The following is a 12,774-nucleotide window of genomic DNA, read 5'->3' on the forward strand; positions in this document are numbered from 1 at the left end:
GTCGTAAGGGACAATCTGGGAAGCCATCAGAGGCCAGAAAGGCTAAAATGCGTGCCCGCGCTGCTGCGCACCAGCTTCGACAAGCTCAAGCAGCAGCTGACGCTCAAGCTCAAGCAGCCGCTCAACCCTTACCTCAGCTTCAAATGTCGAGCAATGCCGAGGCGATGGACCTTACATCAAGCACCGATAAACAGACAAAGGGTACATTCGGTTCCAACGCCACCTCTACCTCCAGTGCGAGCCTTGGAAACCCCGAAAGGAAGGATGTCGGCACACAAACATAACTCTCGTGCGTAGGCCACAAGGTGAATGCCACGCTGAGATGCTACCGCTTGCAAAGCCTAATCAAGATAATCTAGATGGCCCCGGCCTGGGGACTTCAACAGATATCAGTGGAGATGGGGTTGAGTTTCACGTGAAGTCAGCAAAACAGAAGTTTAGCGATAGTCAGAGAGGCATGTGCATCACTAGTGTCGCCAAGATTTCGAAGCGGTGAACGCCGGCAGAAATAATTCTGGGATTGGGATTCGCGACCAGGAACCTCTTGCGCAGACACTCTCAGCGAATACGTGCAGGCAACTCCCCAGTCACAAAACTAGCTTACGAAGCGAACCAAAGTTCCCCTGTCGCAAAAAGGCTGCCAGCCACCGCAACTGCATCATGGCCACCGAACGCGGCTCCAAGCCCAGCACAGCGCAACCGCGGCGCAAGTCGCAAAACGCAGCGCCCATAGACGACGAAGACACCCGCGCGATCGCAGAATTCACCGAATCGGCCACACAGCAATATGGGCGCGGCGACCGTATACGGCCGAAAACAGTCAAGGACAAGAAGCTGCGGAGAAACATGACATCGCTTGAGGCGAAGAACAAGCAGGCGGCGATAGAAGCGAAGAATGTCGAAGTTCTGCTCGAGAACAACCCAGGACTGCTGGAAACCGAGAATGAGCTGGAAAGGACGTACAAGGTGCGACAAGACGATATCAAGCGGGAAGTTGGTCTCGAGACAGCAAAGAAGGGCTTCGAGTTGAAGTTAGACGGTCTGGGTCCTTACGACGTATGCGAGTACAGTCGTAACGGCCGGGACTTGTTAATCGCAGGCAGGAAAGGACATGTCGCGACCTTTGACTGGCGAGACGGAAAGGTCGGCTGCGAACTCCAACTCAACGAGACGGTGCGAGACGCGAGATGGCTGCATACGAGCAACCAGAAGAACTTTGCGGTGGCGCAGAAGAACTGTGTCTACATCTACTCGGGCGACGGCGTGGAGATGCACAAGCTCAAGAACCACTCTGAAGCCACACACCTCGAATACCTCCCCTACCACTTCCTCCTCGCCTCGGTATCGACCGCGGGTATAATACGATACACCGATGTTTCGACAGGACAATCTCTACCACAACTATACACAAAGCTCGGCCCCGCCACAGCTTTCGCACAAAACCCCCACAACGCCATCCTGCACGTCGGCCACCAAAAAGGTCTCGTAACCCTCTGGTCGCCCAACAGCGCCACGCCCCTCGTCAAACTCCTCCCACACCGCGGCCCCGTCCGAAGCATCGCAGTCGACAGATCAGGAACATACATGGTCAGCACATCGCAAGACCGCCGCATGTCCGTCTGGGACGTCCGCATGTTCAAAGAGATGTACCAAACCCACCTGCGCGTCCCAGGCACCACCCTCTCCATCTCCGACCGCAACCTCACAGCCGTCGGCTACGGCACACAGACCTCTATCTACAAAGACGACATCTTCCGCCGCAACCCCGAAGACGCCGCACCGCCCATCATGCCATACATGGGCTGGGGCGGCGAAGGCCTAAACGTCAGCCGCGTGCGCTTCTGCCCCTTCGAAGACGTCCTCGGCATATCGCACGACAAAGGCTTCTCCTCCATCATCGTGCCCGGCGCCGGAGAAGCCAACCCGGACACCCTCGAGCCCGGCACCAACCCCTACGAAACATCCAAGCAGCGCCGCGAAACAGAAGTGCACGCCCTGCTTGAGAAGATCCAGCCCGAGATGATTGCGCTCGACCCCAATTTCGTTGGTAACCTCGATCTCGCGTCTAATGAAGAGCGGCAACGCGAATACCGCGCTGCGAGGGGCGAGAAGGAGCCGGATAAGGTGGATATGTTGAAGAAGAGGGGGAAGGGCAGGAATTCGGCGCTGAGGAGGTATTTGAGGAAGAGTGGGACGAAGAATGTGGTTGATGAGGAGAAGGAGCGCGCGAGGGAGGCGTTGAAGAATATGCAGAAGAGGCAGATTGAGAGGAAGGAGAGGTTGAAGAAGGATTATGGACCCGCGCTGGAGAGGTTTGCGAGGAAGTGAGTCTGGTGGCACTTGGTCTCATGCAATGTACGACTTCGTATTGGCGTTGGCGGTGAAAAGCATCCTTCTGTACGAGCATTTTAGGGCGTTCACTTCACGGATGTGGTTCGTAGACAATTGATTGAGGTAACTTATGGAAGACGAACAACAAACTCCATACCCATTTTAGCCTATCTAAAACCCCATGATATCATAAAAGTCATTGACGCGTCGTAACCCTCTAAGCTGCTTGTTCCATCTCAGCTGCTTGCTCCAGCTCACCCCTCCAAGCTCTCGCGCCTCTCGGGTAAACCCTCTTGTACAAACTAACAGCAACAGCATCCATAGGGCTGATCTTGCCATCGAAAGTAGCCTTGAAGTATCCGTGCGTACCCAGACTCTCCTTGATGAAACCGCTCCGTCCGCGCTTCGTCCACAACGGTAAGCTCTTGAACCACTTGACGTCGCCGTCGTTGAAGAACATGTATCGCACTGTGACGACGCGCTTGTTGATCTTGTACGGGTGGCCTGTTAGGATGATGCGCTTGGCGACGATGCGGTTGGTGGAGGGTGGGAGAGATGTTCCGGTCGCGATTAGGCGAAGGGAGGAGGGGTGGTCGGGAGATGGGGTTGTGCGAGTGAAGTAGAGGAGAGGGACATTGCCCCAGGTTAGCGGGCCGATGAAAGATGCAATGGCCGATTGGCCGGGGTGGAGGAAGCGAGAGAACTTGTGCACATTGTTCGGTGTGTTGCCGGCGTGGGAGAAGAGCTGGATGCTGTTAGTATTGAGGGATGAAATAGAGGCTTAAGGTGACTTACAGGGTTGATGACTATCCTCCTTGGTCCGCACTGCACGATCATCTCAGTCTTCGACTTGATCGGGCCATCATGCTCAGAGCTGAGCAGTATGCTGTAGTTGGCGGCTGTGCGCTTGTGCTCGTGTCTTAGGAGTGAGAACATGGCCATTGGCCGTGACTGCATCTCCTGGAATTGTAGCGGGACACCGCGAATGTGAACGCTGACCCGAGTTCCAGGCTTGACACCACCAGCCCAGGCTTCGCGCATGAACTTGGTGGCTGTGCGCTTGTAGTCAGAAATGTCGAGCAACCGCTGCCACTCTTCCGGCTCATATGGTCGATCCTCTTCTGTCTCCCATGTGCTGTTTCTCAGACTCTTCAATCCTCGGTAGCGAATGAGACGCTCTCGCGCGTTTACGTTGGGATGTAGTTCGATCTCGTCAGGGAACTCGAGATCTTCGTCCTCTTCTGTCTTCCTAGACTTCCGGTACTCCTCGATCTGTGCAGCCTCGTCCTCTGGTGATGGATCTAGGAACATCTCCGATTGTGGGTATTCTGAAGGAGCGCCCTCGGTCATAGCTTTGCCATCGATGTCCATGCCCTCTACACCATCTGCAGGGTGAGCAGGCTGGCTCTGGGCGTCTTCGTCAACTTCCATGTCGAAGTCTTCCAGATCCGAGCCCGAGTCGGACATGTCGTCGAGATACCATGCTGACTGGTATTCACTTGTGCCCTTTGGTAACCGCCTCTTTTTGGCGGGCGCGACCTCTTCCTCCTCGTCTGAGAAATAGTGGTGGTCGTCTAGCAAGACACCCTTGCGCTCAGAGGGCGCAATAGATGTGGCGTAGTTGGTCACGTCGTCCATGATTGTTTCCTCTGGTGCGAGATCTGCTAGGTCGTCCTGGTCTTCTGTGGGGCGCTCCAAAATGCCATCGCCTTCCGTGTCAACAGCCATCTCTTCCTCCTTGTGCTTCTTCCTCGTCTCTAGTGGGGCGGCTACGATCTTGTCGACCTGGAAGTCACCCCAATCTCCCACTTGTACTAGCCTGTCGGCCTTTAACCCGAGCCCGCGCACGACACCGGTAATGACAACATCACCCGTGCCGTCCGCGTTGACGGCCGACTTGCCTCCAGGCCATGCGATATCCTCAATGAACATGTAGCTCCTCTGGTCCCTCCACCTGACACCCTTTGTGGTAGTTGTGCATAGCGATCGGACGAGGTTTGCGGCTTCTTGGCGGTTGTCGAGAGAGTAGACGCGCTCGGTCGCGGGTAGCCAGTGGGTGATGTAGGACTTGAGCGACGAAACGACTGAAGGCCTGGCCTTGGCGGGCTCGATCTTGTCCAATCCTTGCACCACGGTAAAGGTGTTTGAGATACCCTGGCTTTCGACCGACTTCATGATCAGCTCGCCCTCTGCGTCGACCTCTTCGTGCGCCGACAGAATGAAGACGACAAAATCGGCGACACGGCAGGCGTCGAGAGCCGCCAGCAGATCTCTCTTTACGATCAGATATTGCACCTTTTGCTTGAAACGGTCGACGTTTGTGCGTGTCCATCCCGCCTCCGGAACCTCCTCTTCAATGTCCAGGCTGGCGTTCAGGCTGCGGACAGCTTCTGACGTGGAAATGTCCGAACATAGCGGGACGAGGGCGGTGATCCTCGGCGCGCCATCTTTCCCGGCGAATACGTTGGACGACTTTGCGTGCTCGTGGTCCTTGTTGATGCGCATCTGCTTGGCGCGGTTGCGGCGGTCGAACTTGCTCATGACTTGCTGGTGGGGGGTCTTGCGGCTGCCGAATTCGAACGAGAGGGAGTTGACCTTGCCTAGAAGAAACAGTCAGCAGCGTTGGGCGCGGTGGCGGGGAAGGAGCGACTGACCCTTGCTCTGCTCCTTCAGCGCGCCTTTGGTGGCATGGCGGGACTTGAAGCCCTTCTTGTCCTTCTTGGTCGTGCTCCGGTGGTGGTGCGCTGTCGCAGCCATGGGCGCCATGTTGTTGCCGCTGCCACCTGATTTGAATCGGAAAGGAATCGACGCCACCTTGACTATGCGGTGTCAGAAACTCGGCGCTGCACTGTCTGGTGGGTGGTGGAGAGTGGGACGGCGATAATTTTGTTAATCGATAAGCCAGCCCGAGTAATTTTGGCTCCTCGGCTGTGGCGTCATGCAGCACACCCCTGCCACCCTGCATTCACCCCTCGCCATCTGCTTTCCCATCTCATCTCCATCCCACGCCTTCGCACATCACGCTCCAGCAATTCATTCATCATTTCGGTGCAGCAGTGGACCGATTCAAATCTCACTGACCGTGTCTTCGAGCTCGTCACATCTCCAGCCTCTTCTACTAACCGACAGACTTTGCTAGAGACAATCGACGCCTCGGTCTACTATGAATGGCACTTACGGTTGAGGCAAGCTTAATTGTACCATCATCATCGACCCTAGATATGTGATTCAGACTTTCTCAACAAATCATCCGCCGAGATGTCAGGTCTCGAGCAATACATCGCTGTGGATGGCCAGTCAGACGACCAGCGACTCCGCTTTGGGACCCTTACAGGTCACAACTGGACGATGGTTACGTTGTTCGATGTAAGGAAGTTCAAAAGGGTCTCAGCGGCATCCTCGTGATTGTGATTCACCTTTCTCCATTCCTCTTTGTCAAACCTGCGAACAATCGCACTCGGTATCAGCGTCGTCTTTCTCGCTATCCTCATCAGCATTCATTTCGTCACAGGGCTTCGTAATGCCGGAACTGTCTCAGGAGGGTGTAGGCAACCTGAGCGCAGGGCAACCAAAACAAACGTACAGCGCAAGCCATCGCCCTCCCATCACACCACGTAATTCGATCGAAACCTCCCACCACCCCTTGGAGTCTTATCCCTTCGGTCCAGAGCAAATCCTAGGCCATGATACAAACTTGGAACTTCCTCAGGATAAGCCTGCCGCAGTCGATCTCCTTGTCCGCCTTCTCGTCGACATCCTGGTATACAGCTACGACGTCGACTTTCACGAGCTCCATTATGCGCTCGCTGCATGTTCGCCCAAACTGTCCACCACGAACATCTCCGCGCGGAATACAAGCCTTTTAACTTATCAAGGAACGCGCGTAGTCCTCGAATACGCTGATATTATCCACAAAGCCTGTGAGACTGTGGTCGACAACACCCAGAGCCTGCTAAAGGATAGCGACCGCGAATTCATCAACACCTTCATTATGGAACCAGCACGAACGATTGGAGTTGAAATCGCTTATGTCTTCGAACAGCTAGACGCTTTCCGGTTGCACAGATGCGAAGGTGGAAACCATCACAAGACGTTGCTCTACACTAAGCCATCCTTCTGGACGCGAGGACGCGGTCTCCTGCCGGGGAAACTGGGTATGGACAAGGGTCAAAAGTTGCTTGCACGTCGACTCGTCTCAGACGATATGGTCGTTGCACAGCTTGGGACAAGATCGTGCGAGGCGCTTCGACTCGTGCTCGGTAGAGCTATCAAGGATTACAACCAGAAGCATTGCAAATACGGCATGGCCAAAATCAATCGAGAGGTCTACGCCGAGCCAAAGTTTATCGCTTTGAAGAAAGAGCTCAAATGGAGAGACTTCGTCTTTACAAAACACCTCCACGACGAACAGCAGGCTGCGATGGCGAGTGGTCAGTCGGATTTCAGAGGGAGTAACCAGGCGGAACCTAGGACTAGTAGCCGATTTCTTGATGTACCGCGACGAAACAGCGAGAACCTACGCAGACCAAGCTCTCTTCACGATCTACCCAGCATACGTGAACGGCCTGAGAGGCCAGCAAGGCCGCTATCTACCTCCAGCATACGCCTAGGATCACTTCGATCAAGGCCGGCGCGGCCGGGACTGTGGACCAACTATTAGTGATCCGTGTCGACGTCGAGGCACTTCTACTTATCGGACGCCTCCCAGGGAAAGTGAGGAGAGGAGGAGAGTGATGAGTAGCATACAGATAAGAACATCTACTCTGGAAAACCAAACGAGCACTGTAGATAGCTCGTTGCGAAACAAATTAACTGGAAATATCTCTAAGAGAAAGCCTTGAAATTCAAGGTACCAAAAAGATGACATGCCCACTACCCCATCCCGATATGTCGCCATCCACCCCAAAATCTTACTCCCAAAACGCCACGACCCTCGCCTCAATACTCTCCCTCGCCTCCTCCCCCTCACTCCCCTCAACCCTAAACGCCGTATGCGGACACCTCCACCCCCTCTCCTCTCTCTTCGAATCCAACCCCTTGAATACCACCATCTCCCACGGCTGCATCCCACTCATATACCACCACTCATGTCCTTTCCCCATCTCCATCTCCATTCCTACCCCCTCATCCTCCTCCTCTTCCCCCTTCTCCCCCGCCCCACAACTCAAAACATAATTCTCACTCCTATTCCCCGTTCTACTAAACTCCCTCAACCTAACCTGATAATCACTCTCCGGCACCGTGCTCGCATCGCACACGGCCAGCGGGTCTCGACGCACGCGTTTGAGGGGCCGCCAGCAGTTGAGGAAGGCGTAGCGCGTGGATGTTGTGAAGAGGTTGTTGATGTGAGCGGGCAACGAGAGTTCAGTCAGTGTACCGCTGAGAGCGGATGCGGAGCCCGCGTAGTCGACGTGGGGGTGGCCGGAGGGGATGTCTTGCCACCGGCCGAGGGCGTCTTGGATGCCCTTTGCGGAGGGGGAGGTGTGTGCGCGGATTACGTGGTTGAAGATGTGGACTGTTGTGGCACCGGTTCTGGCAACGTTGTTAGATGTTTTGCTTCGCGTGACGAGCGTCGTGAATGTAGAGTAGGATATTGGAGGGGCTGTTACAGGTTCTTAACCACTTCTTCCAACTCGGGGTAGTATTCTCGTTTTACATCTTCTTCGCTGCTGTGCCGGTCGACTCTTTGCTTCTGAGGCAGTGTGACGAATGTGAAGCCGTTGGCGTCTAGGTCGAATGTCTTATCCGCTTTTCGTACGTCGCGGATGAGCATGGGGCGAGTGTATTCATCTTTGTCGTCGAGGTATTTGACTTTCCATTCTGATTTGGGGATGGGGATGCCGGTGGCAGGGAAGTAGTTTATGTTGGCGACGACATCGGTGTTTTGTGGATCTGGTTGCATGATAACTTTAATTAGACAGATGTTCGACCCTAATGATTGTCCTAGAAATGAGATGCGAGTCAGTTGCAGTAAATCTAGACTATGTCATAGCATATGGCTCCGTCGCGATGTGAACGCGGATCCGCTGGCCAGATGAAGTGGGGTAAGCACATGCAACCAGCGCACGCATGCAACAGCCTTCATCACCACTCGACATCTAAGTGGTGTAGTAATCATTTCTCATTTCTCATAACCTGTGACCACCGTGGATTTTGTCTAAACCCATTTTAGGCGTCGCTTGGCAAACCTCTACTCTAGAGAATTGTCTTCAAGATGTCGATCTGCTCCATGACGGCGCTCTTGCTTGTGCCACCAGTGGCGTTCTTCAGTTCTACCGCCCGCTCATAGTCTAAGCACTCAACTACGTCGTCGCCTAACCTGGAGTCGATACCCTTCAGCTGTTCCAAGCTCAGCTTATCCATGGGAACGTTCTGGTCCTCTGCTAGCGCAACAACACGACCAGAGATGTGGTGACCCTCACGGAAAGGCACGCCTTTTCGGACGAGGTAGTCTGCGAACTCTGTGGCCAGCATCTCCGGGGCAAGTGCAGCGTGCATCTTGTCGGCATTGATCTTCAAGGTCGACAAAACGCCGGTGGCGATCTGGATGGAGTCGCTGACCGTCTTGATGTGATCGATAAGAGGCTCAACAGACTCCTGCAAATCCTTGTTGTAGGTCGTAGGCAGACCCTTAATGGTGACATACAAGCCCGCCATGTGTCCGAAAGCACGACCGCTCTTTCCTCGGATGAGCTCCAGCGAGTCCGCGTTCTTCTTCTGGGGCATGAGAGAGCTACCAGTAGAGTAGGCATCAGCCAACCGCACGAAGCCAAACTCCAGACTCGAGTATATGATCAAATCTTCCGCCCAGCGCGACATCTTGAGCATGAAGCTAGACCCCCATTGTAGTGTCTCGAAGACGAAGTCGCGGTCTCCGACAGCGTTGAGGGAGTTTGTGAGCAGGCCCTCAAACCCGAGTTCCTTGGCCATGGCGTCGCGGTCGATGTTGAAGGGGTTGCCTGCCAACGCGCCGCAGCCGAGGGGGGAACGGTTGACACGCTTGATGACTTCGCGGAGGCGCTCGAGCTCGGAGGCGAAAGCGGTGGCATGCGATAGGATCCAGTGCGACCACCGGACGGGCTGTGCCTTCTGGAGATGTGTGTAGCCCGGCATGAGCACGTCGATCTCAGCCTCGGCTCGCTGTACCGATGTCTTGATCAGGAGCTTCAGGTAGCCCTCTAGTGTTCTGAGCTGCTCCCTCAGCCATAACCGCATATCGGTCGCGACTTGCTCGTTCCTGCTTCGCCCTGTGTGGAGCTTGCCTCCAATGTCCTTGCCGATGATCTCGCTTAGCCGTCGCTCGTTGGCGGTGTGGATGTCTTCATCGTTCGCCTTGACCTCGAAGGAATTCGTCGCCCACTCCTCCTTGATCTGGGCCATGCCCTTCTCGATGGCTGCGAACTCGTCGGCGGTGAGGATGCCATTGTTCTTGTTGGCGCGAGCGAACGCGATAGAGCCGGCGATATCTTCGGCGTAGAAGAGACGGTCGTAGGGGAGAGAAGCATTGTATTGCTCCATGACTGGGTCAAGGCCCTCTGCAACGCGTCTTAGCACCAGTCATCTCAAGTGTCGATGGACTCAATCATTCCAATGGCTGCACAGACCTGTGAAACGACCTCCCCAGAGCATATTCTCTGCTACTTTCTTTTCGGATGCCATCTTGAGATGTATGAGAGAATAACGTGTGGAATTAGGTTGTGACTGTTTGCGCGTTCGAGAAAAAGATATGACGCTCCGCATCGGCGGCAGGGGTGCGATAGCGCTAAAACGTCGCGGGGAACTTTCCCTCGTCTCCACATCGGCTGCCCCTCAGCCACAGACCCGTCACCATCAGGTACACATCAAGCTTGCAGTGTCAACTGGGAAAAGATCTCATATTTAGAAATTTCATTCATTCATAAGTAGCGTACGCGCTCTCGACGCTCTTCAAACAGAAGTCCTCCGGGACGCCAAACACGGACTATCCCATTCACTTCCAAAAGGAATCAAGAACTCTAGAGAACCATCTGGTGGAAAACTTAGCAATACTTCTCATCAGAACCTTTCACGATCAGGGGCTTACAAAAGAAGCGACGCCAGTTGGAATTTCGGCGAGAAGTCTCCTGGTTGAACCCAGCTTCTAATAAGCCCGAGTTGGAGAAATGCTCCGGCACATGCTTAGGCGAGTGTGAGGCAACAAGCAGCTCGCTTTTAGAAGCTTGCTCGTATTGTTCCGAGACGGGGGAACCGCAATTTAATGAGGGTGCCGCGCTGTCTTTTCGCTTTCGTTGGGGAATTTGGTCTGGTTTCGTCTGTGGCCGTTGCTCTTGCTGCGCCTGTGGTTGTTGCTGCGATGCGAAGGCTAGGTCTGGAGAACCTTGTTTTTCAGCGTTGGCTGCTATTCTTTCTATTTCGATAATGGGCACCGGATGCCGAGGTTGTGGATGTATCAGTTCTTGGTCACAGTATTTGACGATGTGTGGTTGCTCCGGCGTTGTTGACATGGTCTCTGATTGACAGGCTTAGACGGTAGTTGTAAGAAGTAACACCAAAGGTGTTTATAATTTACCGCGACCACTACTTAGTGCAGTTACGACTGCGGTGACGGGATCTGCACCGGACTTCTTAGCACACAATGTTGTTGAGGCGCTTTGTGAGTGTGGGGAATATCTTCCTTTGCTCACTCACCGCCTTTGTAGGTGTCGAAGACGATTTGAGGCTGGGGAACTCTTGCTTTTTACTTTTGGGACTGCACGAATACATCTGCGGTTCGGACGTGCAACCAAGTCGTTCAGACCATCTTATCGTAGATCTCATCACTGTTGTCGTTCCACACCGCTACTATAGTCAAGGAATTGAAATATGTCATTATTCATTACGTCCAGCGTCAGCGCTAGGAGATGCTAGAGAACAGCCCTGGTATAAAACTCGATCAAACATTTTGCATCTTTCCACGGTCTTTCTATGCGCCGGTCTCTTTGTCGGCGCTCAAATGCCTGCCACAACTGCACCGATGACACTCAAACCCAGCAGCATTGATACCACCCAACCCGCACCTCCACTGATCCTCACACCCGCACTGGCATATCCTCGCTCCTCATCGACCTTTCTCGCGCCCACCGCCTTGTCCGTGTTGAAGCAGCCGAACATGCCCGTGCCACTTGCACCTTCTTTTTCATATTCTTCCATCTTTTGTGCCAAGCAGCTTTGGACGATATCTGGTGAATCGGTGATGCAGTATTGGAAGCAGCCGTCGTTGTCTTCTGAGTTGACGATGACTGGGGTTGAGGACGCGGATGGTGATGATGTGGTTGAGTCGGGAGCGGAGTATGTCGCGATCGCGTTGATGTGCCCGTTGCAGCATGCATCTAGTATTGAAGAGTTCGAGCCACCGACAGGTACGGCGCACGATGGCAGGTTGGTGGGTGGTTGAGGGACCGAAGTGAATGGTTGGCAGGACATTTTTGTGTTGTTACTGAGAGTTTATCGTGTTGGTGTGGATATTCCGAATTCCTGAAGAGGCTGTCGAGGTGTCTTACAAACGTTTCGTAGATGAGTCGATGGTGCAGTCGTAATTCGAGATGACGTTGTTGGTACTAGACACGACTTGCGCGCTGGTTGAAATTTCTCTCGCAACAAGAAATTGGGAAATGACGAAAGAAGATAGATGGGAGAACAACTCCGTCGCTATGCTGAGACTTGACTGAAGGAAACAAGCAAGTTATGTCGCGAATGAAACACAGAGTTGTTCACAGAACAGACTCAAAAGAAAAGAATCGAATGAAAACCGACTGAAGGAAAGAAAGATGGTTGAAGCTGGAGAATACTGCACTATGATCGCAAGAGCAGAGCCTCATATGTAGACTTCGTACAGTCTAAGAATATCTCAGGTGGATACGCGGGTGGGTAGTCGGCAGCGCGAGATCTAGCGTTACGCGCCGACCCTCTCGGCTGCGCGACGCGTTGGTTGGCCCGTAACGTTCAATGGGATTACGCGCTAAAACCACGGGCAGATCCGAAACAACACGTTCTGTTGTGGTTGAAACGTTGTTATGCTGATTTTGGGTAGCCGTCATGCTCTGTCTTGTCCAATGGGTGTGTTGGGTTTGCTGTGTAGTGGATGTCACGTGCGCGAGATCGAACCATTTGGGTCGCTAACTTGCCGCTGCCTAGACGGCCGAAGGGCTGAGTAATGAGGAATGCATATCAGTGGCTGATGACAAGATTGAACGCAAGTAGGCCAGGGCTCTCTGATTCGAAAATAATGTGGAGTTCGTCGGGTACAGAAATCCATTCCACGTGCTTGCCCAGGTATAGAGTTATGAAGACGATTGTGCTTGGCGGGGCACACTGCGGCCATCATTAACGTATGAGATGGTGTACATGCGGTCCATAATCGAGGCGTATGACGGCCAAACCCTTTGAGCTTGGAGCATGTATCTGACGCGCCACCAATGCCTTCCC

General features: G+C 53.8%; 6 protein-coding genes across 6 annotated transcripts; 2 read left to right on the top strand and 4 right to left on the bottom strand.

Moving 5' to 3' along the window:
- Nucleotides 1–660: 660 nt before the first annotated feature.
- On the top strand, nt 661–2,328 carry J4E88_005881 (uncharacterized protein; the record flags this gene model as incomplete). The annotated part of the gene is made up of 1 exon (XM_049399513.1): nt 661–2,328. The coding sequence occupies one exon, from the start codon at nt 661–663 to the stop codon at nt 2,326–2,328; it is 1,668 nt and encodes a 555-aa protein (XP_049254526.1).
- Nucleotides 2,329–2,548: 220 nt separating this feature from the next.
- J4E88_005882 (uncharacterized protein) lies at nt 2,549–5,097 on the bottom strand (the record flags this gene model as incomplete). Its single annotated transcript, XM_049399514.1, has 3 exons — nt 2,549–3,076; nt 3,127–4,931; nt 4,986–5,097. The coding sequence occupies 3 exons, from the start codon at nt 5,095–5,097 to the stop codon at nt 2,549–2,551; spliced, it is 2,445 nt and encodes an 814-aa protein (XP_049254527.1).
- Nucleotides 5,098–5,851: 754 nt separating this feature from the next.
- On the top strand, nt 5,852–6,991 carry J4E88_005883 (uncharacterized protein; the record flags this gene model as incomplete). Its single annotated transcript, XM_049399515.1, has 1 exon — nt 5,852–6,991. One exon carries the CDS (start codon nt 5,852–5,854, stop codon nt 6,989–6,991), a length of 1,140 nt encoding a protein of 379 aa, XP_049254528.1.
- A 566-nt stretch (nt 6,992–7,557) lies between these two features.
- Nucleotides 7,558–8,233, bottom strand: J4E88_005884 (uncharacterized protein; the record flags this gene model as incomplete). Its single annotated transcript, XM_049399516.1, has 3 exons — nt 7,558–7,600; nt 7,690–7,863; nt 7,941–8,233. The coding sequence occupies 3 exons, from the start codon at nt 8,231–8,233 to the stop codon at nt 7,558–7,560; spliced, it is 510 nt and encodes a 169-aa protein (XP_049254529.1).
- Nucleotides 8,234–8,526: 293 nt separating this feature from the next.
- Nucleotides 8,527–9,990, bottom strand: J4E88_005885 (uncharacterized protein; the record flags this gene model as incomplete). The annotated part of the gene is made up of 2 exons (XM_049399517.1): nt 8,527–9,866; nt 9,936–9,990. 2 exons carry the CDS (start codon nt 9,988–9,990, stop codon nt 8,527–8,529), a joined length of 1,395 nt encoding a protein of 464 aa, XP_049254530.1.
- A 1,308-nt stretch (nt 9,991–11,298) lies between these two features.
- Nucleotides 11,299–11,772, bottom strand: J4E88_005886 (uncharacterized protein; the record flags this gene model as incomplete). The annotated part of the gene is made up of 1 exon (XM_049399518.1): nt 11,299–11,772. The coding sequence occupies one exon, from the start codon at nt 11,770–11,772 to the stop codon at nt 11,299–11,301; it is 474 nt and encodes a 157-aa protein (XP_049254531.1).
- Between the last annotated feature and the right edge of the window lie 1,002 nt (nt 11,773–12,774).

Source organism: Alternaria novae-zelandiae (assembly GCF_023758075.1).
Source record: "Alternaria novae-zelandiae strain BMP 2774 chromosome Unknown scaffold_11, whole genome shotgun sequence".
Taxonomy (NCBI): Eukaryota; Fungi; Ascomycota; class Dothideomycetes; order Pleosporales; family Pleosporaceae; genus Alternaria; species Alternaria novae-zelandiae.